The sequence below is a fragment of the Oreochromis aureus genome, linkage group 4 (genome assembly GCF_013358895.1).
Source record: "Oreochromis aureus strain Israel breed Guangdong linkage group 4, ZZ_aureus, whole genome shotgun sequence".
NCBI lineage: Eukaryota > Metazoa > Chordata > Actinopteri > Cichliformes > Cichlidae > Oreochromis > Oreochromis aureus.
Window position 1 is genome coordinate 2,808,790 of NC_052945.1, and position 27,488 is coordinate 2,836,277.

At 42.7% G+C, this 27,488-nt stretch overlaps 3 protein-coding genes across 6 annotated transcripts in view; 1 reads left to right on the forward strand and 2 right to left on the reverse strand.

Annotated features, from left to right (window-relative positions):
• Positions 1-5,836, reverse strand: part of fus (FUS RNA binding protein) — a 22,268-nt gene extending 16,432 nt beyond the window's left edge. The window contains exons 1-6 of the mRNA XM_031732259.2: positions 5,700-5,836; positions 3,597-3,621; positions 3,229-3,392; positions 2,967-3,150; positions 1,639-1,862; positions 1,361-1,559 (exon numbers count right to left, since the gene is read on the reverse strand). Coding sequence (XP_031588119.1) covers positions 1,361-1,559; positions 1,639-1,862; positions 2,967-3,150; positions 3,229-3,392; positions 3,597-3,621; positions 5,700-5,712 — 809 coding nt within the window. The 5' untranslated portion in view covers positions 5,713-5,836. The remainder of the gene's footprint in view (positions 1-1,360; positions 1,560-1,638; positions 1,863-2,966; positions 3,151-3,228; positions 3,393-3,596; positions 3,622-5,699) is intronic.
• Positions 5,824-12,961, forward strand: LOC116314293. 4 transcript variants are annotated; one of them, XM_039610829.1, is made up of 7 exons: positions 5,824-5,909; positions 8,282-8,379; positions 8,458-8,595; positions 9,546-9,695; positions 9,948-10,118; positions 10,694-10,892; positions 11,543-12,961. In XM_039610829.1, the coding sequence occupies exons 3-7, from the start codon at positions 8,563-8,565 to the stop codon at positions 11,653-11,655; spliced, it is 666 nt and encodes a 221-aa protein (XP_039466763.1). In that variant the 5' UTR covers positions 5,824-5,909; positions 8,282-8,379; positions 8,458-8,562; the 3' UTR covers positions 11,656-12,961. The 4 variants fall into 4 exon arrangements, with proteins under 4 accessions (XP_039466763.1, XP_039466764.1, XP_039466762.1 ...); XM_039610830.1 differs by lacking the exons at positions 5,824-5,909; positions 8,282-8,379 and having other exon boundaries at positions 8,503-8,595; positions 9,450-9,695; XM_039610828.1 differs by lacking the exons at positions 5,824-5,909; positions 8,282-8,379; positions 8,458-8,595 and adding an exon at positions 8,607-8,696 and having other exon boundaries at positions 9,476-9,695.
• On the reverse strand, positions 12,577-24,566 carry arl6ip1 (ADP-ribosylation factor-like 6 interacting protein 1). Its single transcript, XM_031732258.2, has 6 exons — positions 24,407-24,566; positions 23,495-23,628; positions 21,659-21,778; positions 18,234-18,351; positions 17,453-17,537; positions 12,577-13,491 (listed from the first exon to the last, which is right to left on the reverse strand). Exons 1-6 carry the CDS (start codon positions 24,440-24,442, stop codon positions 13,373-13,375), a joined length of 612 nt encoding a protein of 203 aa, XP_031588118.1. The 5' UTR covers positions 24,443-24,566; the 3' UTR covers positions 12,577-13,372.
• Positions 24,567-27,488: the final 2,922 nt, after the last annotated feature.

Below are 27,488 nucleotides of genomic sequence, written 5' to 3' on the forward strand. Positions count from 1 at the left end.
CCCTCTTGGACTGCAGCTGGTGAGAGTTCTTGTTTTGTTTTGTTTTTTTAAACGGAGGTCCACACTAACCAGATTCTGCCACGACGCCGAGCTCACTGAGGCATCAGAGCCGGAGACGAGACGAAGTTCAGCCACATGATGAGGATCTTATTGAAGAGGCAGCTGATAATAGCTTCCTTATTTATTGTCTCAAGCTGTATCTTTATTATTTATGAATTTGTTTTGGAATGCACAGGTGTGCCACCTGTTGTGCATAATGGCACAAAACACTGAATGAACCCTGTCAGACGTTATAGCTCCATAGAAATAATATCAATACTTTTATAATGAACAAATATTACATATATTGGCAGTATGTGAGATTTATTTCATCCTCTCTGATCAGATAGCACCGATCATTCTGTTGTGTTTGCACTGACTAAGCAGAACAGGAAACAGTACTTTCAACCCATGTTGGATGCCACAGGTTTCCCTTTTTTGTAGTTAACAAAACCTCTGAGTGAAGCGCAGATTTTCAAAATAAATTAAACCGAGTTTGGCTGCAGTGTTGTTTTTGTGTTCTGGCTGTGAACCTCTCATCATTTTTGGCTTACTGATCCATTCTTGACCAAATTTTTTTTGTTTGTTTTTAACTTCATCACACTGTCAGGCGGGTCTGCACAGAGTCAACCGGACCACAACGCAAACCACCACGAACCAAGAAAACCCAGCTGAGTGGACGTCCTCTGTTTTAAAGGACGAGCTGATATCACAGCACAGATGTTTGCTTTTAAAACTTTTGCCTTTGTGCTCTTAATGTGTAAAAAACACCTGCAGGCAGATGAAATAAGCCTGTTTAAGGTCCCACTTTCTCCTCGCTGCCTCCACCTTCTGTCTTCAAAGATGAGTTTAATTCACCTGTTCTTATGAGTACTGTAATGTTTCAGAACACACTGCTTTTTTGTGGCTATTTCATGTTTGTTTTTTTTATTTGGTGGTAAGGTGGTCCAGCGGCCTCAGAGCAGCAGGGTCTGGGTTTGAATCCGTTTTATCGTCTGAGGAGTCTGCAGAGGTGATTCACAGCTTTGGCTCTTTCACTTTTCAACCACAAGTCGACTCACTGGACCTTTAGCAATGTGGTCTTCAGCATTTTTTGGGCTGGGTGGAGAGGTGCTCCACGGGATCTCTCACAGCACTGAGGATTACATACTCTTACAAGCAGGTGAGGTCAGAGGTGTAAATATGGATCACTACTTCTTTTCTTTCACAGGAAAAAAAAGAAGTAGTGCGGCTCCATGTAAACCCAGATGGGTGGAGACATTAAGATGTAGCACAGCCCTGAGCTTCTGTGACTCATAAGTCAATGATTGATAGCACCTACCCCATGCCTCCTCTTCCTCTTGGACCACCTCGGCCGCCTCGGTCAAAGCCACGATCGTATCCGCCACCACCGCGGCCTCCAAATCCACCTCCACCGCGGCCCCTGCCCCCACGGCCTTCCTGACCTCCGTAACCTCCATCAGGACCACCGTACCCTCCGCCTCCTCCTCCACTTATCGGCGGGCTATCGCCTCCATATCCTGAGAGAAAGTTCCAACCTCAGCAGACCAAACACTGATGTGCTTTCAATCAGTAATCAACAACTAAACAACCCCTCACCGCCACTCTGCCCGTACTGGCTCTGCTGGCTGTAGCTCGGCGGAGGAGGGGTGTTGTAGCTCGGCGGCTGGTTGTAGTGACCTCCTCCGTGCTGAGACGGTTGTGGGTGGCTCCCGCTGCCCCCATAGTTACCACTAGGCTGCCCTCCACTGCTGCCGTAACCGCCTCCGCTCGCTCCGCTGCTCGGTGGCTGGTAGGCGGGAGCTGGCGAGTTGCCTTCATAGCTGTTAGAAAACAGGAAGTTTTAAAGAGTACAAAGCAACATGGCAGCTCACATATCAGAGACTCAAACTGCAGCTGCTCAATTATGGTGAAAACCTTAATCCTGATTATTTTGTTCAATGCTGTAATCTCAATCATTCACTTGGCGGCTACTCATTAGCCTTTTACATCTAAGGGCCAAAAATGATTTGACTGTAAATGAACAAACATTTACTAAACTTGAACATGTCTGAATGTCCTCAAAATGAACATAATGAAAATGAAAACATGTTTGGCCTCTGCAGTAACAGAGGGGTAAAGAGAAGTTCAGGTGGCAGCGGACACGTGCACGTCAACACACCTGAGCTAATTAAAAAGAGGCTTTGTATGATGAAATTAGCTAAAAGGGTCACCGTCTTCAAGTCCACGCTGGCTTCAAAGGACGTATACCTGACAATCAGCAGAGAGCTGAGTTCGCCACAGAGGAAGTTTGCACCTATAACTGGAGCGCCCCCTGCTGTACTCACATGAAACTGCAGTACAGGCTGTTGAGCATCAAGCATGGTCGCCTTTTTTAAAGTTTTATTTTCTGAATGTTTGAGGCTGGATTTAAACTAGTTCGGCCTCTAGGCTGACCTATAATATAATGAAAAACAGAGCACCTGCTTTATTAGGATTAGTATCATAGAGATAAGTACTGAATTACTGAGACTGAGCTCGGCTTATGTTGTACTTAGGGTTAGGGTTAGGGTTAGGGACCAGTATGAACATTTGATTTTTATTACAGGAGCTGTGTTCTGACCACCATCAAACAACAAAAACTAACTGCACTCCAAAATTATTTAAAACTAAAGACAAATGCGGCCTTTAAATTATTATTTTTTTTGACTGCTTCTATGAAGGTTCGCTAAAGTAGTCGACCTGCCTCCATCTCCTGCTATCCCAGCATCCTCCTCTCTCACACATGCTGTCTGCATGTCCTTGTGGAACAAAATATAAATGAAAATGAAGTCCAGTCCAAACTTCCGCAGGTAACGTCAGTGAGGTTTGTGGTTGCTCCTAAACACTACCCCTGTGCAGACGGGGCTGAAATCAGTGAATTAAAGGCGAGGTGAACGTGAGCGTACCCTGCAGAGGATGGAGGAGGAGGCTGCTGCTGCTGGCTGTACCCGGAGAATGACGACTGCTGGCTGTAGTTCATGCTGGATGGCTGGTTGCTGCTGTTATAGCCTCCGGAGCTGTAGGACTGACTTGAGTGACCATACCCACCACCGCCACCGCCCTGGTTGGAGGATGGAGACCCGTATCCACCTGGGAAAAGGAAACTGATTCAGAGGTGACTGGAAAACAGTGACTGTGGATTTGGGCGGACGCTGGGGCTTCCTCTACCTGACTGAGGATGGCCGTAGCCGCTATAGCCTCCCTGATTGTAGGAGCTGGAGCTGCTGTCCGCGCTCTGGCTGTAGCCTCCGTAGCCCTGCTGGCCGTAACCCGGGCCAGACGACTGACCGTAGCCCTGGCTAGCACCGCCACCTCCACCATAGGATGGATAGCTGCACACACCAACCAAGAATACACCGTTTCAAATCTACTTTTTATCATTCACTTACAAAACAAAATTATTTCCACGGTTAAATGCAAGGACTTACTTTTCTTGTTTTAACCCAAATTCAGAATCTAAATGTATTTTTCTGGACGAGTATTAATAATGACAGAAACCTTCATGAATGAATAAAGACATGATTTACATAACTCACCCCTGGCTAGGTGTTTGGGAATAATCTGAGGAGAAAAAGCAGAGAGGGTTAATATTGAAGATAATTTTAATGATAGCAATCAAACATCCAAACAGTGTCAGACATAATCTATAAAACTCAAACTCAACAGTAACTATATAAGACAGATTTTAATGGTAATTATTAAATTAATAAACTATATTCTATCTGTAAAAGCCCTTTTTAAGAAGGCCAGCTTTTTATCATCCAGAAATGAAAAACAGCAATACTTAGGCTCAGTTTTCATGACATGCACTAAAACTTATTCTCTTTCAGTCTGGGAGTAGATTTAATCCATATCCGGGAGATCTGTCCAAACCGAACATAATTAACAAAAACAGACGGATTTAAAGTGTTTCAGATTTCCAACACTGTGAAACTATTTATGAATACATTAAACACCACATCAGACACCAAATCCACTGAATTCAAATTTGTCAGATCTGTCTGAAATCTTACTTTTAAGATTATGCTTAAAACTTTTGTTTTTTGACATAGTTAGGGCTGGATCGGGTGACCCTGAACCGACAGGCTTCCCATGATGCACTGAGCATTTCTTCTTCATTCACACCACTCTGCATTTTATCATTTGTTATTATTCATCTCTGCTCTCTTACCCCCAGCTCGGTGTTATGAACGAGCCCTGAGGGTCCTGAGCCGCCCAGTCAAGTCACTGTGCAGCTGTATCCTAATGACACACGTCAGCCGTAAGTTACACTAAATCACATGATAATGGTAAATGGCCTGTATTTGTATAGCGCTTTACACATCCAGTCATCCACCCATTCACGCACACATTCACACACTGGTGATGGCAAGCTACGTTGTAGCCACAGCCACCCTGGGGCGCACTGACAGAGGCAAGGCTGCCGAACACTGGCGCCACCGGGCCCTCTGGCCACCACCAGTAGGCAACGGGTGAAGTGTCTTGCCCAAGGACACAACAACCGAGACTGTCAGAGCCGGGGCTCGAACCAGCAACCTTCCGATTACAAGGCGAACTCCCAACTTTTGAGCCACGATCGCCCCGTGAAAAACATAAACACCCTTATCACTGATAAGCTACTGCAGTGCAGCTCAGTTTAATGATTCGGTTTACAGCAGTTTAGAGCTTCCTGTGCAGGTCAGAAGTATCTCTGTGTCTCATCTGTGTGTGCAGAGAGCTTTAAAACATGACCCTGCATGAAAATGGCAACACAAATGGAAAAGTGACGAGGATATTGTACCCTAGTGTGTGTGTTGTGAGTTCAGTGATCCAATCAAACACAGATACAGTTGCACTTTTATAACTCTAAACTTTGAGTGTCCTGTGCCTATATGTTTGGAAATATGTACACCTGTTTATTTATTCTGTTTTGTGTTTTTCTGGAATAGCAAAGTCCTCCCTGTTAAAGTCGGTTACCCTCCAGTTCAAACACCCAGCCTGCTGCTCCCTGCCCTCAGCCCCATCAGGCAGATGGCTACCCCTCCCTGATCCTGGTTGTAACGCAGGGTTCTTCTTGTTAACAGGACCTTTCCTCACAGGGAGCCATGTGACTGTTCTGTGTTGTCGCAGGCTCTTTACCTCACAGTATTAATAATCCAGCCCACAGATGCCAAAAAATGAATAAGGAAATGTCTTTCATTATTTTGTGTTGAGTTGGATGTCCGGTGTAGGTAGGTGAGCTGGTTTTTGCTCGGTCTCCGCTCTGATGTGCTTTTAATAAACCGAGGCCAGAGGTTAAAGCAGCGGATCGGCAAAGGGGAGCGGTTTCCCTGCTCGAGACCGCAGTGAGCCACCAGAAACTGGGTCAGCAGCAAAACCGGGCTAACGGCGAGCTAACCGGACCGGACCGGAGCAGGCACCGGTATTACTCAGTTAACCTAAGCTAGGCGGTGAGGCGTCCTGCAGCCGGACAAACGGTGGCGTAAGGCCTGCATGAATTAAATGTGATAATAAAGGATGGACGCCACGCCCCCAGAGAGCCATTTAAACTTCAGCTAGCCGCTAGCTGTCCTCTGTTCACCGGCAGGTGAAGGTGATGCTATCTTTAGCTAACCGCTTCCGACGCCCAGACACCGGACAGATTTACCAGTTTCTCTTACCGTTAGACGCCATTTACACGGAGACAGCGCCGCTTCAGCCTTTCTCTCGGTCAAACAGCGCGTCGTTGGATGATTAAACCGAAGAGGAGGACGAATCGACACGAAGCTCGACCCACTAGCGCTGCCGTCTTCAGCTGCTGTTCCTCCGCCGGCCGCCAGGGGGAGCGCAGCAGTATCGATGATGTTTAGTTTTATATCGGGTGGGAAATGGTGCGTCAGCTTTTTTTTCTTTTTTTTTTAAATGAACTTTATTTAGAACAATAACAATGACAAGCTCAAAGAGACAAGCGACATATTGAATCATTCAGAACAGAATCGCACCTCCGTTTTCTTTTCTCCCAATCAGAGGAATACACATCATTGCCACAGTGCAGTTGGTACACCACAATGAAATCAATGAAATCGACAATGACTGAAAGTAAACATACATACATACATATGCACATACATATGCAAACACACACATTTATACACACACGTCTACATAATAATAATAATATAATAAAAATGAATAACCAATACAAAAATTAAATAAATAAATAAATAACAATAAAAAAGAATGAAAAAAAAATGAAAAACAAGGAACAGAAATAAAGGAGACAAGGGGGATCATAAAATCTCTAAAAGTGAGGTTCCATAAACAAGACACATAACTTAAATAAGGGGCTAAGAAAAATCAAACTCTTCTAAAAATCTATGCAATTTGATTGCTTGGGGCTTATTTATTAGCTTCAGAGATTTACAGAACAGGGAGAGTTCGTTTTTAAGAGCAGCCCATGAAGGGGGGGATTTAGCATATCAGCATTTATGAATGTAATACTTTGTTATAATAATGAGATTGTTAACTAAAAACTCACTATTTTTGTCCTTAAGGATTACTCCAATGTGAATATTTTGAAAAGACCAAATATCAATATTTCCATACTGGGACAATATTAGGACATGGAGGGATTTCCATAAGTTCTGGATTGTCACACACCCATAAAACATGTGCTCTGTTGTTTCCGAAGTTGTTTTACAAATATAACAGTTGCCTAACACAAATTTAAATCTGTCTCTCATAAATTCATTGGAGGGGTAAATAGTTTTTTGTAGTTCTAAAATGGACTTCTTTAAATTTGGGGGGAATTGGAAATTTTAAATATTTGGTTCTGATCAACGAGATCTCAGATTTGTTATAATCTTTAAAGATGAGTGTATGTTTTGTCCTACCTGGATATAAGATGTTAACCAAATACCTCCTCAGAAACTGATTATTGCATTTTTCATTAACCAAGTCAAGACCATCTAATTCAATTTTATGTAAATTTGGAGTCGGTATATTTGAAAAATTGTTCTTTGTCGTATTGACTAGGACTATTGGGATATTCTGTGAAACCTTTATGTACAGCTCGAATGAGCAACTCATGTCATATTTCTCATTAAACCTGTTTAATTCAAGTGTATCTCCATTTTCATCCATTATATGTGTCACAGACCAAATTTGTTTTGTCATCCATTCTTCCACAAACATAGATTTCCCCCGATTCAATATCACCCTATTATTCCACAGTGGAACGTTGTGGGGACTAAAGTTATGTTTAAACATTAATTTCCAATTTAACAAAACTTGTTGATGAAATTTGGAGAGTTTTATGGGCAGTTTAGAAATTTCAAAATCACATACTAAAAGGAATTGGATCCCCCCAACTTTGTTGAAAATAAGAGATGGTATCAAAAACCAGATCTCATTATCATTTTTTAAAAAAGATCGGAGCCAATTAATCTTTAAGATGCCATTCATTATTTCAAAATCGATTGCTTTTAAACCCCCCTCTTCATAGTCTTTTATCAAGTCCCTGTTACTGATATAATGATGTTTATTTTTCCATATGAAATTAAAATTCAGCTTATTGATGTCTTTTATAATCCTTGGTGGGATGGCTAGGGAATAAACTGGATAGATTAATCTGGACAAAGATTCAACCTTGGTCAACATTATCCTGCCAAACAAAGTTAAATCTCTCTGTAGCCAATGGTTTAGGGGTTTTTTTGCATTTGTCAGTTGTATTCTGAATATTCTTTTCTTCGCTATCAGCCATGCATTTAGTTAGCCAAATTCCAAGATTTTTGACACGTATATTGTACAAAGAAGAGTGAGAACAATTGTGGATACTCGAGTTCACATTTGTCCAGGTTCAGGCGTAGTCCAGAAGCATCAGAAAAGATCTTCTATCTAAGGCCAATGGAATTTGTTCTTTATTTTTTAGAAAGATTGTTGTATCATCGGCAAGCTGACTTATTATTAATTTGTGGTTATTTATGTCTAATCCTTCAATGTTTGAATTTATGACAGTAATAGCAAAAATGATGCATCATCTCAACGTGTTTCTGAAATGTGACTTCTTATAACACAAAATAGTAGTATATTAATAGTAATAGTAGTAAAACAGTATCATTTTAATAACAACAATAATAAAAATAATTTTTAATCACTTTTTTCATTTTCTTCAGAAGGAAAGTCAGTGAATTTATGATGACGGCAAAAACAGTAATGACAAACCTAGTTTGAGAATTGTTTGGGGTGTTTCTCTGTGCTTTAGATCTCACTGCGAAAGAAGAATCCATAAAAGCGGCCATCACTGCATTGAACATGCGTGGGTAAAGGACCAAGTGCCTTTATTTGGATAGTGGCAGACCTGTGAGAGCAAATAAACTACATTCAGTTTCATCAGTGAAATTTTTTATTATGAAAATACAGTAAATATATTTTATTTAGTTTCCATCTAACAGTCCAGGAATAAAAGGCAGGCCTGCACTTGAGGATCACTTTCCTGAGAGAAACTGTAAAAGTAAACCCGTCTGTTTTCATCACCGTGGCAACATGTTGCCACAGAAACAAGCTTCATCATCACTGGTAAGTAAAAACAGAGCAGGTGTGATTCCTGCTGTAATGATCGAGCACATCTCCTTCAGTTTTCTGTATCAGAGAGCGTCCTGTGTGGTGACTGTGCTGAGGTGACCACATTTGTGATGTTGCTGCATGTTTACTGTCAACAGGAAGAAACAGGCAGTTTGTTTCCTGTGTGTTTGTCGGGGTTGCCGTGGTCGTGTCACGGTCAGCGGTCTGGGAACTTGGACTTGAGTCATTCTGTTGTTCCGAGTTTTTATTCTTGTTTCTTACTTCTTTATCGTCCTGTTTCTTAGTTCTTGTGACGCCATCTTTGCTTCCTGTTTTTACTGTGTGATCTTTCCAGAGATGCGTTTCAGGTTTAGGGTTACGTTTCGGTTTATTCTTTATCGTTTCCTTGTGTATTCCTCCCTTCTTTCCCGTCTGTTTTCACTGTTCCCTCTCCCCAAGACTTTTATTGTTTTAGTCTTTTACTGTTTTACTTTTGGATATTTGACCTTTTGTTTCCTGGTTCTAGATGAAGCATCTTTCTGTTTTGTTGGGCCTGTTGAGTTTGACTTTTTAAGAAAACAGGAAGTTAAATGTGCACTTAAAAGAAAAAGAGACACACATACACACACACACACACACACACACACACACACACAAACTGATGCCCTTTGTTTGACTGATTAGATATTTGTCACTGAGCAGTTGAACAGCTGTGTGTGTAACAGAGTGGCAGGGTGTGTGAATTGATGCGATTGTGATTAGATGATTGGTTCATACCTGTGATTATGTTTACCTTTTGTCATTCTAAGTGTAGATGAATGAATTTTTACGTGTTATCAGTGAAGTATTGTTGATGCTCAAAGAAGCAGGTCTGTTGATTTCTGTACAAACACAGTGAAAAGCTGCCGTTACACCTGAGCCTGACAGAGCTGCAGAGGTCTGACTGCACTGTGACCGATTCACAGGACGAGATGATGGACAGCTTCAGCCCGGCTTCAGCCCGCTCCGGTCCTCGCTGCCAACATAAACCTCAGCGCTTCAGACTGAGACCCATGCATCAGAGCACCCTCAGCCTGGGCGACACGCCGCCCTGCTACACCACCACCCACACCCAGGTCAGCCCCCAGTGTGGGGTCTCCTCCATACAGTCGCTGTTCGTGTGGCTCATCACACATCCACAGTCTCTAAAGTTCACATCTGATTAGTCAAGCATCTGTACCTTCTTAGATTTTATGTTTTCACTAAAAATAGAATACAAGTTCTAATGGTTTTCATTTTACACGTCAGTAATGTGTAAGTGTAAACCTCCTACAAATCCAGCTCTCGGGTACGATTCCAGCCCTTCCCTCTCCTCTTCTCCTGGGCAGAGTTATTCCGGCAGGTCAGCCGATGGACGTCCTCTCGTCTTCCGCCTCAGAGACCCCGGCTTCCCCTCGCAGCACTGGAGCCAGCTGGATCTCCGTGACAACACCATGCCGCCGCAAAGTGTGTTGCAGTCACACAGCAAAGAGGTGCACGTGCGCCAGCACGTGACTCGGGTGAGGCGGAAACACGTCTTTCAGATGTTTAAAGACAGACTCTGGAGTATTTTAAGTTTTTGTTTACTCACATTTTTACTTCCATCATATTTCTATAACTTTTGTGGCTTGGCAGGTTTCCCTGCTTTAAAAAAGCATGAATGAGGAAATATTAACATGCCTTATTTCTTTGTGTTGATACAGTTAAGAGGTCAGAATTGTTTCGATCTGTTGTCTTTCTGTAGTCACTGTTTTTTCATCCCAGCTTTTATCTCAGTAAGTTGTCACATGAAGATGATGGTGGTGACGTGAAGATGATCTGTCTGTGACCCTGAATCATTTACCTCAGACGCATATTTTATGAGGGGAAGAAATCAGTTAATGCCAAATCTTCCCTCAGTTGTAATTAAAATTATGTTTGGGAGAATTTTCTTTAATTTCAAGGCTCATTAAATTAAAAAACTTGAACTTTTTATTTTAGACTTATCTAAATTTTAAAATAAATAACTTATACATGCAATTAAAGTAAAGCTATTAGAGTCATGAAATATTATGACTATATATTAAGGACAGAACCAGCTTCTGCTTCTCTCCAGAGAGTTGACCCAAAGTTGGAAAACTGGGCTCGGTATAACAGCAGCAGAGCCATCAGAGAGCTCATCAACCATCATCAGCATCATCCATCCGAGCGCCGGAGCACCTACAGGACGGAGCACACGAGCCCGGAGTTCAACGGCTCGTCACTGCAGGCCAGCGGCCGACAGACGCAGTGGCACCAACACGACATCCTGACAGGTAACACTCACAGATCGTGTCCTTGTGGTCACAGTAATAACAGACTGCGCAGCAAAGGTCACTGTGGTCACCGTCTCTGTGAGGACTGCACTCAGCCACAGTAATGCCATAAAAATTATATCGGTTTCTTAACAGGCAATGCAAATTGTTTTAGCAATTTTGCTTTTTACAGAAAATTGATCATGACTTTTAACTATATAAAATTAATTTAATAATAATACCGTTATACTTAAGTCATCTGCAGATGTTGGGAAGTCATTAACATACAACACTAAGGTAAAGACTATTTTTAAATATACAACTTTACCTCATTTCATCATCATTATTATTATTATTTGTTATTATTTTTGTATAAACTCTGCTTCGACTCAATATTAAGATCGCAGACAGATTACTTTTATTTTGAAAGAGTTGTTCCTGGTCATTCACTGCCCTCTTGTGGCCACAATGTCAAACTGCAGCAAAAACAGAATATCAGGATAATTAACCTCTGCTGTGTACAACATAATAAAAACTACCAACAGTAATAACTGTGCATACCATATGACGACTTACTCACAGTAATAATACTTTCAAAGTATTCCACAGAGGAATAAACAGATTTTTACAGTTACAGTTTTGCTGTTTGGACATCTATTTCCTGTCTGCAGGTGAACCAAAGCAGGTGATTGGGCCGGGGAAGTCCAGCAGACGGTCCAGAGATCAGCAGCTGTGGGCGACCAGACGCTGGGAGACGGACTGTACTGCATTCAGACTCTACTGACAGGAAGTAACGCCACAGGAAACCTCCATTAAATGTACAAACCCTGTCAGGACTCTTCTGTGGTCTGCCGATGCTTCTCAGAGCATTCCTATATGATGCAGGAACGATGTTTCTCCTCCAGGACTCAGTGAATATAAACAAGTAAACTTTAACTGAAGGGGCTCAGATGGGCAGGAAAACACAGAAATACTAAAATCCAAAGTCCACGGGAGGCTCCAGCAGGGAGTCGGCCACCAACTTTACAGCATAAATAAACACCTTTACAGCCGGACAGGTGAGACACAGGTGGCTGTAGCTGCTAGCATTTTTATATCATCATCTGACCAATAATATGGCTGCTGTAAGGTACTAACAGATGTTGGTGAAATTCTGGATGTTACTAATCAGCAGGTACGTGTCTGTGTGATGCAGCCGTACAGTGTGTGGCGATTGCTAAGTTATCAGCTAATGCTATCACCCTCTCATCCAAATATCACTACTGGAACCCAAACTTCTAGGGGCCACAGCGAGTCCTAACCCACGAATGAAAGCCCCCCGCCCAGTTTAACTAACAGTGTAAATAAAAGCTTAGAATCAGAGAGAAAACGTCCCGGAGGTCCAGAAATAATCAATCCTGTACTCCCACTGTGGTCCAATAACATGCCATCCAGCTCCAGACATGATCTGTGGGTCGGATCACTGTGGAGCTGTGAGGTGTTTGGGCTCTTCGTCCTGCTGCAGCACGAATCTCATTTCCTTTATCCAGACATAAAGCAGAGAATACAACGCATTTTCACTCACTCACACACCTAGAGCGTCCTCAGCTGTTGCCCGTACAGCCCGACTGTGATGGGTAGTCACATGATTGGGGCTGCACAGGTAAGGACAGTGTAGGTCTGGAAGGACGGCAGGGGTCACACACATGAAGGCCAAGAAACAATCTCATTTAAATCACTTTATTCGTGTGTAAAGATCTCCAATAAACACAAATAATGAAATGAGTTGAAATATCAGAAATAAGGAGACTGAGGAGGAACGAACACATAAATAACAAGAAAAGGACAGACGGGGACAGAGAAGAGAGGGCGGGGCCTATTTACAGAGACGCCCCACGTCACAGACAGACTGTGGGGTGTCATCCAAGCACTAACAGAGTCCAGCTAGCAGCGGTACAGCAGTAGGCCTGTCTCTACAAACAGTTTCAGCTCCGCTTCAAATCCAGTTTTGTTTTCAGCACTAAATTCAAACACAAGTGAAGCAGATGAAGCACAAAAAAGGTAAAAAGACCTGCTCGCATGTTTAAATGCCCCCCCCAAAAAAAAAAAAATCATTGCTGTCTGAGAGGTTAAAATGAGGCAGCAATGCTACACAAACTGCTCAGTAGTCTAAGTAGAGGGAATGGCTTTAAAAGCATCGACGCCTTCAAACGAAGCACAGCTGATCTAAGAAACAGAAGGATGATGTTTGACTGGGACATTTCCACATGTGATCACCTTCATTTGGTGGCTGCATGCATGGCAGGTTAATTCAAAAGCAAAATAAAACCTTGTGTGTGATGAGGTTTAAATGTGTGTGTGAGAAATGAAACTGTGTGAAAATCAAAAAGTGCAGAGACCCGGGCAGCAGGAGGACTTTTTAAACTCCCCTGCTCCTTTTTCTTCACTTTCCTCCACTTTTCCATCGTCCTGTTGCGTCTTCTCGTCTCGCAGAGATTCCCCTCTTCACCGCGAACGCTCGTCTACTCGTTCTTCTTCTCCTTTTGCTTCATCAGTTTGTTGATCTCCCTCTTGGCCATTCCGGCGTACTTCGTGATGATGCCGTGCTGGTTCAGGCCGGGCAGCAGCAGCAGGAAGCTCACTGCAACAAGAAGAACAAAAAAGTGTGCAAAGATTTTAAATCGGACGCTTTGAGTGCTGAAATGTTTACAGACAGTACCTGAAGCTGCTTCAGACATCAGCATGTGTTTGACCTGCTGCTGCCCGTGTGTGTCTGAAACCACCGTTTCCTGGTGTGAGATGAGTGAAATACATCCAAGCCTGACTGTCCCTAAACTGTCTGAAGGTCAAAGGTGAGAGTGGCTTCAGTCTCGTTTTCTTACTCGCCAATAATCCGTAAAACAAATTCACATCACTGACTCCATCCACGTCCTTCCTCTAGGAGCTCGCCACTTAGCAGTCATAGTAAAACACCTGCAGGCTCTTATTTACAAACATCGTTTAAACTAACTTAGGACTCAGCAGCTCACTGTGCAGCTGGATACTGGACTTCCTGAGCAACAGACCCCAGAACGTCAGAATGGGAGAGCACACCTCCTCCACCCTCATTCTGAATGTGGGTGTCCCACAGGGGTGTGTCCTCAGTCCCCTCCTATACTCACTTTTCACCCATGACTGTTCAACTATCCACACCAGTAACACCATTATAAATTGCTGATGACACCACCATCATAGGACTGATCGACAACAACGATGATTCCGCCTACAGAGAGGAGGTTCAGCATCTGAAGCAATGGTGTGACGACAACAACCTGCATCTGAACACAGCCAAGACCAAGGAGATGGTAATTGACTTCAGAAGAACAAAGCGATCTGAGCACTCTACCCTCTACATTGATGGGGAGGAGGTAGAAAGGGTAGAAAGCTTCAAGTTTCTCGGAGTCCACATCTCGGCCGACCTTACCTGGTCCTCAAACATCTCCCACCAGGTAGGGAAAGCACAACAAAGGCTGTACTTCCTCAGGAAACTACGTCAGGCTCAATTACCCCAAAGACTGCTAGTAAACTTCTACCGCTCCACCATTGAGAGCCTTCTGACTTACTGCTGCACACTCTGGTTCAACTGCTGCACTGCGGAGGACAAGAGGAAACTGCAGCGGGTGGTGAGGGCAGCAGAGCGGGCAATCGGCACTTCACTAACCCCCCTCAGAGACATCTATACTGGCAGACTTCAGCAGGAAGCCAGCATCATCATCAAAGTCCCCTCGCACCCTGGACACTCACTTTCCCCCCCCCCTCCCTCTGGTAAACGCTACAGGTCCATCAGGTCGAAGACGAACAGACTCAACAGAAGTTTTTACCCACAGGCTGTCAAACATGCCCTACCTCCACCCTGATTGGAGGATAATTGCACTGCCAACACTCATGGACATTACACCTTATTTATAAATCGTATTTCTGTTTATACTTCAATGCAAACAACACCCTTACCACTTTAAACTTTATTTATTATAACATTATTTAGTATAGTTCCAACAGCACCCCCACCCCACTCAATGTGCAATATCATCCCCCGCCACACACTCAATGTGCAATATCACTGATCACACTGCACCTCTCAATGCACCTGCTAGTTAGATGGCATGTATGTGTATGTATATAGATGTAAGCGTGTATGTGGAAATATGTGTGTGTATGCATGTACGGATGCAAATATGTATATATTATATGTATGTATGTGCGTGTATGTTTGCAGGTGTATTTATAACTTGTACATATCTTTCTTGTGTAAATGTAAATTTGTCATTGTGTAAATACTTACGCTATTGTGTACTTCACACACATGGAGAGATGCCAAACTGCCTTTCACTGTTCTTGTAACAGTGACAATAAAAAGCTATTCTATTCTATTCTATTCTATTCTAACAAATAAAAAGCTGCGCTCTTAAACTGCCACCAGGGGGCAGCGCCTGTGATCGAGGAGGGAAGAAAAGCTCATGGTTGTGAGGTCAAATTAATGAAACGGTTAATTTTGCACGCGCTCGGTCTAACGACCAGAGAGGATTATCTGGGATGATCAGGCGGCACACGCGTCTGGTTTCAATCCACCAGGATCGCTCGCATGGACAGACTGATGGACGACTTCAGCGTGGCTGCGTCGAGCTTTCCAACCACCAATCACAGCAGTGATAAACCGACTGCTTGTCGATGGTTTTAGGTTCTGCTGCATTCTGCAGTGAAGACTGACGGATATCAAAAATACTTTCACTCTGTCAGATCAGCCTTTCCCTTCACAGCCGGCGTCGGGAGAACCTGCTTCAGTTTTCACGGCTCACTTGGCATCACTCCCCATGTTCATGTCAGAACAATCAGTGACTCGTTCACAGCTTTCACTCAGCTCTCTGAACAGTGACTCACTGACGCCACACAGCCCGAGGAACATCAGCCACTAATTTAAGAAAAAAGCAAGGAGCCACCGCTTTACTCCACCCACTCCTGACAGATGAGGTCTTCACATGAAAGCAGCTGCTTAACCAGGCGAGCCTGAAGAGCAACCAGATTAAAACCCAGAGTCACATGACCTCTGACCGCCTTTCTGCTCAGTTTCTATCAGAGGAACACTCGACATGTCTCAGCTTATGTAAGTGGGGATTAGCCCACTCACAGCTCACCAGACCTGCTGATCTAACCCGCCGCTCGGCAGCTGTAAGACGTGTTCGTCCTCTGCAGCGTTGAGACATGGTTTCAGGTTTTACTGTACGTTTCTGTAAAGACTTCCACAATCAGCCCCATTAATGATAAATCCCCCTGATCGGCTGCTGCTGTAATGCTGACTCAGTGCCTGCTAACCACATGCACAGCTTCAAACACGCAAAAACCTGCCACAGATCAAAGATAAAAATCAGTCTGAAGCACGATTTGGTGGGAAACACCATCAGCCATTAAATTAACTTAAACACAGAAGCATTTAAAACTGCTGATGAACACGAGCGGCTCTTTCTCTTCAGTCACGTATGAGTTTCTGTCTACAGAAAATGCATGAAAGGCTGAACTTCCACATTCAGCAAAAGCAGTTTTAAAGATAAACCCGAGAGCAGAGACGAGCATTTAAGATTTCTCATTTTAATCCCAACACTCTGCGAGCCTCAGGCCTTTGATTCAAACTCCATTTTAAGTTAAACTTAAAACCCAAATCTGTCTTAAAACAGAATGAAGGTGGGCGGGGTCTGCAGTCACGCCTTTAGCAAGGACTCAAAGACTCGGTCACTTCAGCCTGTGTGTGTGAAGAATTACACTGAGACGTTTTAGGACATAAATCATTGTGTTCTGGAGCGACAGAGCAGAGGAAGCCAAACCAAGAGGTGAACACAAGTCTCCCAGTGTGAACTGTCGGGGTTTCCACCCAAATACTACAGAAGTGAAAAAATTAAAAAAGGCCAAAAAAAAACAAAAAACCCAAAAACAGACAGTCCTCAGGCTCCAACACAGGAAAAATAAAACAAAACATAACAGTGTTGAACATGACATTTTATTTTGAAAAGGAGAAGAGTGCAACGCCTTCAAAGGTGGCCTGCATCATCCAAACAAGTTTCCAGCTGAGCCCGGCTCACCCTCAGCTTGCTCTCCTACATTGTCTCTATCAGAAACCCCTGAAGCCACATCGGAGTTTGTTTTTCACCTTATGTGGAGTTTGTGCAAACTTGTGTTCAGACGTTGGGAGTAAAAAGCATCTAATGCACAACAACAAGCTGTGAAGAGCACAGAGTGGTATTGAAGTATGTTTACAGTGAGACCCAATTACTGATACAAAGCCCAAACCTGACGGCACATGAGGAACGAGTGCTTTACCTTTACCCGGTGTGACTCACAGGTAGTCACACCGGGCCTGCACCGCTCACCCAGACTCAAAACGTTTGTCTAACCATATTATTAAGAGTGACTTCACAGCTCAACAATTTAAGACATGAAGGAGCGTGTGATTGGACAGCAGCCAGCAGGAGAGAGTGCAGGAAGGAAACCCACAAAGATATGAGTGAAACATGGCTGATAACAGTGGCGACAAACAAAACAGTCTTTTTGTAGTCAAGTGAAAGTATACTCACCGATCAGGTACGTCAGGAACAGGTTGTGCACCTGCTGTCCGATCCAGGCCACAGCCAGCAGGCTGCTGATCACTGAGGCAAAGTACTGTGGAGATCAGGAGGTCAGGTTACATTCAGCTCAATTTCATTAGCAGGTCATTATTCAGAAGGAAGAGACAGAATGGCCACTGAATGAAAATGAGTCAAACAGGCTGTAAAAAACTGTTATGGCCGCCTGTAACCCAGTTTGAGGTCTGCTAAGTGGAGCAGCAAAGTCAGATCAGCTGATATTTTTATCTGGAGCACAGAGAGAGCTCCCTGTTGTAATAAAACTTCCATTTACTGCAGCTCTGCAGCTTTTTCAGTTCATTCAGGTTCCCTGTAGCTCAGGGCAAGTTAGACTTTAACTCTGCTCAAACCAAAAGCAAAGGTCACGGACTGTTTTTGGACTAAACGCTTGCCTTCAGCAGCCAATCAGATACAGCCCCTTCACTGTGCACGCTAACCTAGCCTACAAAGATCAGCTTATCAGAACTTTGTGCAAATGTGATTCATTTTGGCGTCTGGGAACATCGTGGGAAGTTTTGTGCCTCTTCTTCACTGACTGCAACACAGTCAAACACTTCCAACTGCAAACACACAGCATGGCTCAGACCAGCAAGAGGCAACTGACTGTAACTCTGCACTAAAACTATTATAGTGAGATGTTTAGTTGCAACATCAGATGCAGGATTAGGATTTTATGTCTTAAAAATGCTGCTTTTTCGAGGGGTTGGGATCAAAGTGAAAGCTCTGAGCGTACCATTTTGGGTTTTTCCTCCTTGAGGGTGCAGAGGCGCTTCCACCAGCCCACGATGCGGCGCTGAGTCTTCACCAGGTTCCCGCAGATCTCGTGGAAACGCTGCTGCTGCTCGGTGGTCCTGCGGGAGCAGAATTCAGGGCGTTATGGACAATGAGAAAACCACTCAAGGGTCCTGGCTGCAGAGTTTCTGCTGAGTTAAAGCTCAGGTCTGAAGAATGGTTTTCACCAACATTTCCTAATCTCACCATCAAGAGGAAGCCAGTGAGTCACACACAGCTGCCCCCAACACTTAGCTCTATTTAAACCAGTGAGAGTGAGGAAAAACAGTGTTGTTGCATTAATGTTTTTAATGTGACCTAATAAATGTCCCATCTTTCAACATCTAAGCTCCATTAGAGCTGAAACGATCAGCTGACTCACAGATGATCAGCTGTGGCAGGCATAAATATTTCAGATCATGGGGCAAAAAAATTCAATATCAGCTTCTCAGCATATTTTAACTTCTGCAGTCAAAAGAAAGCCTCCTCCCTTCCTGCTTTAGAAAATCCAAACTACAACAGGAGGAGGTCCACCTAACCTTCACCTGTCACCAGGTAACAGCACTGAGTTGCGGTTGCTTAGTGGCCCAGCTGACTGTAACTTGTTCTGCTCTGAGCTTAAGCAGAACCAAGAACCTGATCAGGGGAAGAACTGGGTCTATTAAACACAAGCTACCAGCTGGATAAGAGGCAGGAGAATAGAATCCTCCATTTATAAAAGTGTACCCACAAAAACATTTACAGAGGAGAGGTGCTGCCCATCGACATCACTACAGGTACAATGTAAACTCTGCACGGGGCTTCTCGCAGCACAAACCAGCTCTGCTTTAAGTTCAGTTTCAAACTTTCTGGAGTTCAGTAGGACAAATAAACAAAATCACCCTTGGGTGGAGGTTTCACTGTTTGGGAATCACCCAACAACAAACTCTCTGCCCATAATTTGCCTCACAACCAATAAACTGGAACACCCCATTCCACGCTGCACTGCTGTGAAGGCTAAAGAGATCAAACAGTGAAGGACAAGAGGGGACAGCTGGGAAGAGTGACCTCCATTTTCTGCTTCGCCATCGCTCCCTATTTCAGTCCTTGTTGTCGAGGAGCCAAACGGGGACCGTGACCGGCTTCGTGTTACAGACTCGCACAGATACGCCAGCTTTCTGCAGTCTCAGTGAGCTCAAAGGACATTTGTCAGGCTCTGCAGACGAATAGCTGCTCATCCCGAGGCTGTAACTAAAAATGCAAACAGGCTTTTTAATCTCCGTACATAAACCAAGCCCCCAGCACAAGATTAGAAACAAGTGAAAAGCTCATAAAAACTGTACATCATCACCCAGAGGCTGCGTTGAGTGTGCAGCAGTGCAGGTCACGCTCTGCTGATGCAGGCTTTTATATCAGCTGGAGGATGATGTCCAGCACACCGTGCCAACTGAAGGCTGTTATCCTATCCTGTCCTGGGTGTCTGGTTGTCACCATCCAGCACAAACAGCTGAATCAACGGGCTGCTCGCCGAGTACTGGCTAATGTCGTAGCTTTGTGAAGCCGTGGGACAGTCTGTCATTAAGAGTCGCCGCCACATTTACCTCGAACTGAAAATGAAACGCCTCTGTGGCTGCAGGTCTCTAATAATCTAGTTTGTTATATTTTACTAACAAACAAAGAGGATGAGAGGACCTCAGGTCCAGCTCAGCCAGCAGGCTTTACAACTCGTCTTAACCAACTAACTCTCCAGGTGCATCATCCAGGTGCGCCGCCCTCTCATTATGAAGGCGTGACAATTTTACACTGAGTCAGTTCTGTAGAGGCTTTCAAAACCATCGGTTTCCCTACACGTGCGCTTTTTGTTGGGCAGGTTGAGTGGACTTACTGATGACCATCCTGCGAAAACGTACTAGGATGATCAAAACTTCAGCTTGGACCCATTTTCATGTAAATAATCGTAAATAAAAACAAAACCCGTGTGAGGCATGAACTGTTTCTGGCTTCTAAAGCAGGGAAGGCCAGACCACCACTTCTCCAGTTTGGTTTTTTAAACCACACACCTTCCTTTTCCTCGCTCCGCTCACCTTTCCCCTTCAGCTTCACGTTGCCTGAGAATTTATTAGCTTCCTCCTCAGTGGACTGTTTAACTGGGTATCATCCAGTTAGACCATGACATGTTTTGTGCTCACTCACACAGCTGTTCTCGTGACAGCATCTGAGGTCACCCTCTCTGCTGCTTCCTCACTTCTGACTTGCAGAAAAAAGGATCAAAGACACAGAAACAAACTCATATGAAGCTGCATCGCTCATAGTTAAGGAGGTGGAACGATCCCCCAGCATGCACAGTTCTATCCTCCTGCTGAAGTCTGTTGAACGTTGCAATAGGGCTGCTCGATTATGGCAAAAATGATAATCACGATTATTTTCACTGAAATTGAGATCTCGATTATTTGACGATATTTATTTAACAATAACAATGTATTGAATAATGGCTTTAAAGATTGTCAAAAAATAATATAAAATAGTGTGCAAATACTGATTACAGTGGAAATGTTTGCAATATAAAAAACAAATGAAAAATGTAAACATCTATGTTTAGTGAACTTCAAAATACTGCACAATATTTGATCCACGTCTGACTCCGCGAACCCGTAATGTTTCCACACCACTGAAGTCGTTTTACCTCTTTTCAACCAGCAGCCATTATCCTCTCCTCTCCAAATAACTTCTGCTTAGCTTTCCGAGCTTCCCTGGGGTCCTCTTAATTGTTGTGACACGTGTTCGAAACGCAGAGAGGTGCGCTCGATTTGCCACAGGGAGCAGCTCGAGAGTAAAGCAGGAGGGAGGTGCTAATAATCGGCTCAGTCATTTTTAATGATCGTTGAAAGCCCAGATCGTAATTTACATTAAAATTTGATTAATTGAGCAGCCCCACGTTGCAATATTTAAAAGACTGAAATAAAAATATAAACTAGACCATTTTGATTTATTTATGATCAAGTAATGAGACCTAAGAAAAAAACAAACATTTTTTAAAATCTTTCCTCCTCTGAAGAGAAACTCGAGGATGGACTGAACTGTGGCTTTGGATGAACTGAGATTAAGTTTTGTTTGTGCAATCAACCTAAAGTCCAGGTTAAGACCAGGCTTAGTAAAGACCAGCTGGTTCAACCGGCTCAGTGAATTTCAAAATGTTGCCTTAAACTTCCAACTCTGGAAAGTTTCACAATTCAGTTTTCGTCAAAGACCAAAGCTGGAGGTCATCTCTGAAACTCGGACACCATTTCAAGATGAATGCATGACTCATCCTGCTGTTCAGCTTCCCATAAAGAGTGTGTGATGTGACCGACTGACAAAACAGGAAAACCTGTCTTCATTGGGCCAAAGCAAATATGACCGAGCTCTCACCACTTATTGGAGCCAAACACTCGGGGGGCGAGGGTCGGCACCAAATAGTCAGCCAGGCAGAGCAGCATGACGGTGCAGGACAGGCCGGTCAGCACTGATGGGTCCAAGTAGTAGATGAGTCTGGAGGACGAACACAAAACAGGCAGAACGGGTTTGAACATTTCATCGTTTAAAATCACGCCTTTATTTTTATTTTGTTACAATTTGGGGATATCTGCTCATGAACGCTGGAGCTGCAGTTTTACAAAGCACCTGCAGCTGAAAGACATGAACACTGAGGGTGTGTGAAACAAGCAGGAAGGCATCAGAAACAGTGCAGCAGTGTTCTAGTCTGGATTCACCTTCAGTAGATTTCAGGAATCGCTAATAACGGCCCAACCTAAGCTCATTTAGCAGAATCTGCATTGTTTTGCTTTGTGTTTCAACAGTGTGGAAAAGATTAACATTAATCCGAGTGTTCTGACAACCAGCTGGAAAACTGTAATTAGGACACTGGTTTTACATCACTGTAGGCTTATATTACTTGTCACAGGCCTGCTGATCATCTTAATTAGTAATAAGTCAAAACTCAATGCCAGAATCAGCCTGCCAAAGCCTCCATTTCACCCCGAGGGACGGTTACACTGCTGTTCTTTCTGTGGTGACGCCTGCTTTACTAACCAAGAGCACAAGTGTCTGAAAGAGAGTTGTGTGACTTGTCAAGTTTAACAGACAAAATTATTGTCATTTTGGATTTCTTCGGTTCATCGATCTAAAAACAACTGAGGCTGTTGGTTAGCAGTTTTGTAATTGCAGTGCCGGGTGGCGCTCCTCTGACAACATCATGGTCTGAGCTTGAACACTACAATAAACAGTTAAAATGTCTACCGTGGTTTTTCTAGTGGTTTTAATAAGAGCCAGAGTGTGTGTGTGTGTGTGTGTGTGTGTGTGTGTGTGTGTGTGTGTGTGTGTTTTGACCACAAGCAGCACACTGAAAGTGGACCTGTATTAGCTCTGCACCCTGCTCACTCATGGTTGTAATTATACGACTCATTTACATTTACAAAAGCAGACAAAACTCCAAAGCTAACTCAGTTCAACAGAGCAAACATAGAAATGGCTGCTGTGCACCACTAACACGTTACACATCCTAAATTACACCATTTAGAGCTGCTGCGCAATTCTAGCAGTATGTTAGCAGACAGGAAGGCCTCTGTGCAGTACAGACAGATGAAGGATGAAAAACAAGGGGAGATACTCCAAGAGAGGAGATTTCACCTGGAGACAGAATCACCTGTACACAACAGTTGTAAGAAAAAGTGACATTACAACCAACCCAAAAACAGAAAAGACTTACAGTTATGATGTGATTATAGCCCTATGTCAAATACTTAAAGTAGTTTTTGTTCCGGTGTTTTTGAATAATTTATACTCCTGACAGAAGAAGGTAAAACTACATAAAGACCCACTTAAACAAAATATACTACAAAAAAATAAATCCATGGAATCCACCAGAATCGTAAAATACTGTGATGCAAATCTTTGGTCAACCAACCATCAGACTGCTGATTAAATCAGGAAGATACCTGACCAAAGACATAACACTTTGTGCTGTTAGCTTTACTGGGGGTTTCAGAATAAACCTCTCTACACTGGAAGAAACAAATATGAGAAATGCTACAGTGGTTTACTTTGCTCAGTCCATCTGAGTTCAAACCAGGCTGCTTTTAGTCGCTGGCAGATGTAAAATATAAAAATTTAATATAAGCCTCTCCCTGCTCTCAGATAGCCATCACTGCTGAGAGGAAGGAAACGTGTGGTGCCAGCTGTGTAGCGCACACTCTGTAGCAGACTCACAGGAAGAGCACGGTGGTCGCGCCCATCAGCGCTCCGGGGAACCAGGGCTTCTCCCAGCGCAGGACCTGATCCCCAGCCAGGATCACCTCACGCCAGCACTGCAGCTGCTCCTCCAGCTGGGCCGTCTCCTGGGCCTGAACACACAAACATTTACACATTACCTAACTGACCATCAAACTGTGTGATATCAGTGTGATCTGAGAGGAGCGTGTACTCAGGAGGGCAGTCTCTCCAGGAGTTAGTATAAAGATGACAGTACTGTGCTGCCTCTGGAAGAGCGGCTAGCACCTTTTAAGTCATATGATATGGGTTTATCCTGCTGTGTTTCATACACAGAGCAACTGAATGTAACGATACTCGTTTATATGGCTCTCAGTTTGTGTGTTTTGTGGCCTAGAAGTCTATTTGAGAAGCAAATTAATAAACAGGGTGTGTGTCTTTGGTGATAAGACGGCGCAGTGACAGAGCACTACACGTAGAAATAACCGGGGACAAACACAGGCTGTCAAACCACGTCGAATGAGCGTGTGATGACTCGATCTCAGTTTTTTTTAAAGCTTTAAAATGATTTCTGCGTTAGGGCGAGGCAGCAGCTCCACAAAAAGGAAGCGTCCCCGCTACTGAAGCTAAAATAAGCATGCTAACTAGTCAGCTAGCTAAGGTTAGCTGCGGTCAGCGGCAGCACGGACGGACGGATAAGCGATCGGGGTTAAATCGCTTAGCTTAGACTTCTCAGCTGCCCGCATGTGTAAAGTTCTCACTATTTACACAAATCTCTAAACAGCGCAGTAGTGTTAGCGCCGTCAGATTAGCAGCGACGGGTAAGGCTAACGCTCCTGCTGCAAACACGCCTACATCGAACACGAGCCTTTAAATTCGCCATTGTGGGTTTTAAAAATGCTTCATACTTACCATCAAGTTCATGCTTTTGTTGTCTCCTTCCGCCATTATCGCTAAACTGAGCGGTCTACTTTCTAATGTGGAGTTCTTTTAAGAGTTTTCGGAGAAACGACCCACAGAAGGACGGCACCCTCCGCTCCCGTTAGCTTCAGCGCCACTAACGGTCGAGCCGAGGCAGGATGTTTTTAACTGAAAAACATACGTCACACCTGTCCATAGAGGCACTCTGGGTAATGGAGTTCCAATATTGATCCTTGCCTGTCGAAAACATCTTTTTTTTTTTTTTTTTACATAATCTTTTATTCACAATCATAAATTTTATCAAGATAAAATAAAAAATGACAATGAATATATTCAAAAATTATTTATTATTCTTTAAACTTCCCATATTCATAAGAACAAATTAATATAACTACAAAGAAGTGTTAGCTAATTAGCTAAAGCGAAAGATTAATACATTAATAATAATTTAATAAGATACAATCTGATATGAAATCCAAGAGAGTTAAAGCATACTTTTAAATTAAAAATATTAAGTTACTGCATAATAGAGCATATACGTAACAGAGTACACCATTTCAAATTTAACAACAAAAAATAGAATTTAAAATGTAACGCAGCATTTTAAATTCATTTTAAATGAACAACAGCTAAACACATTAAGAAAAAGGAAGCATTACAGGAGCTTATTTTAATTTGGCATTTTAAGAATAAAGTTAAATCCCATTTTTAAAGAGGAAAAAAGAAAGAAAACTTTGAGAAAATATCAAAAAAAATTATAAGTTTCTCTTTACTTTTATTGAAAAAAGCATTACAGAAATGATGTCACCATTAAAATTAAAGGCATGCTCATTTTTGCGCTTTACTGACACTTTCTGCTGAGAAAATACACGTTTTTTATTGCATTTTATTACAGTTTAAAGTTTGTAATGAAGTATCTGCAGCGCGTTAACACAGTCCAAAAGCCATTAAACAGCCCCCTCTACAGGATAAAGATCATTTTTAAATTCCACATCCACCTCGGTCTTCTGGGACAAGTAGAAACTTGAAATGTTATCAGGTTAATGAAAACTACCATTTATTTTAATTTGGGAGATTTTATAAATTAAAAAGAAATCAGTATTGTAAAATGAAAGGAAACTGGTTCACTACAGGAAGGTCTTGCTTTGCTTCTTCACGTGATAATCCAGCTTCTTTACATCCTCTGCTGTGACCTCTATCTCTACGCCTTGGTGTTGTACCTACATTATCATAATAATGTTGATCAACATTGCAACTAATGAATCATGTTGTTGTCATAGTTTTGCAATATGATAGGATTTTTTTTTTAAATTCCTTTGTTTATATAAAACTTTCTTCTGGAACAAATGGTCTGCAGTCCAAGTGTTTTTATACAATTTATACAATACAATAAATATATGATCAATTCTGGTTTAGTGTTAGCCACCGTCATTTAATGCTAACTGCACACTCAGACAACATCACTGGTCAGTTGTGACGCTGATCTTGGACCACCATCGTTATGATGATGTAGGAACAACGTCAAGATGTCAGATCATGCTACTGTTACGTCCGTCTCCCTCATTCACACACGTGTAAAGCATTCCTCCCTACTCTCACTACAAATCACAATGTTGTCTGTAAACATCATAGTCCATGACCCTGTGATCTCCCCCACCTTGAATCTCATGCCTACTGCACACCTCAGGACCCCTCATCACTGTCCTCGTTCATCCTCTTAACATGTCACATAGACATAGACAGCATGAAAATAATTTATTCCAGCCTTGTGTTAAGACAGAAGGAAGGGGGAATAACAGAACTGTATTGAACATTTTAAAAAGGAGAGAGATGCAGCTTGTCTTCTGTTTTTGGCACTCAAAGGACACAAACCTAGTTAGGCCTATAAGAAATGATGTTCTCAATACATTTCTCCTCATATTTTTGTAAATTCTTCATAAAATAAACTCATGTTCTGATCTATATATAAATAATGTCAAAGAGATTTGACATCCCAGGCTCATCTTTACCCAAAAGTGGAGTAAAAGGACTTAACATCCAGCTCCTTTATTGTTAAAGACACACTGAGTTTTAAAACAGAGTACGTGATTTTGAAACAGTTAATGATTTATAATTATAATCAGAAAATAATCAAGTATAAGTCTGATCAATATAATGAATGAGAACTGTAGTTTGAGTTTAGCGTAATAACGTCCCTTACAATCCGAATTTCAGTTTTTGAGATGCCTGATTTTTTTTCACCCAGATTCCAGGAGCATTGTTATGACTATGATGTATCCTTGACTCAGTGTGTATGTGTGTGTGTGTGTGTGTGTGTGTGAGAGAGAGAGAGAGAGAGAGCACAGTGGATAGAGTGTGCGTGTAAAAGAGTGAAATGTGACTCCGGCCCATCATCATGCATGATTCTGAACAAAACAAGTGATACTGAGTATACTGTGAGTCACAAATGCCGAGTCATGCAGAGAAAAAGTATTCCTAACTGAGTTAAAAAGAGATCAAGTTAGAATCATAAAGAGTGATGATGTTCATCCTACAACAACATAAAAACTGAATGAAAAGTAAAGTATAGTCATTTGTGACTGATAATGAAAGTGACTGAACTTTGCTTTAAATCATGTATTTGAAAGGCTGTAGAGAGAGAGCAGCATAGAGTGATGTAGGTGTCATAGATGTCTCGTGGAGATCAAGGAGGGGAGGATAGAGAAGAAGAACATGCATAAACACCCCATGCAGAATAAGCTGTTCTTCCTCTAGTTTCAGTATCAGAAGATCTGGGATTGGGAATTCACAGTTGGAAATTACAGCAAAAAATGCCAGCTGATCAAAGTGCAATACTGTGGACTCACAAATTGGATTTATATATTTTTTGGCCTTTTTTCTGCTTATTTTTGTTGGATTATAACGTCAAAGCATTTGTCTGTTTCCTGCTGGATTGCAACTTCCAAGGATTTGACTCCCTTCCTATTTGGATTTTATCGACACGGAACGGATGATGACGGATGTGTCTGAAGGACTGCAGCTGACCTGCAAGGCCACCCAGGCAAGCACACCTTTAGAGGGAGCAGGATCGACA

Excerpts from the sequence above, each read along its gene's own strand:
- LOC116314293 (XM_039610828.1), top strand. The coding sequence starts at position 8,632 with ATGATCGAGCACATCTCCTTCAGTTTTCTGTATCAGAGAGCGTCCTGT. Across the intron at positions 9,696-9,947 it reads ACACCACCACCCACACCCAG|AGTTATTCCGGCAGGTCAGC; the intron begins GTCAGCCCCCAG and ends TCTCCTGGGCAG. Across the intron at positions 10,119-10,693 it reads TGCGCCAGCACGTGACTCGG|AGAGTTGACCCAAAGTTGGA; the intron begins GTGAGGCGGAAA and ends GCTTCTCTCCAG.
- arl6ip1 (XM_031732258.2), bottom strand. The coding sequence starts at position 24,442 with ATGGCGGAAGGAGACAACAAAAGCATGAACTTGATG. Across the intron at positions 17,538-18,233 it reads AGGAGGAAAAACCCAAAATG|TACTTTGCCTCAGTGATCAG; the intron begins GTACGCTCAGAG and ends TGATCTCCACAG. Across the intron at positions 13,492-17,452 it reads GTTCCTGACGTACCTGATCG|TGAGCTTCCTGCTGCTGCTG; the intron begins GTGAGTATACTT and ends TTCTTGTTGCAG.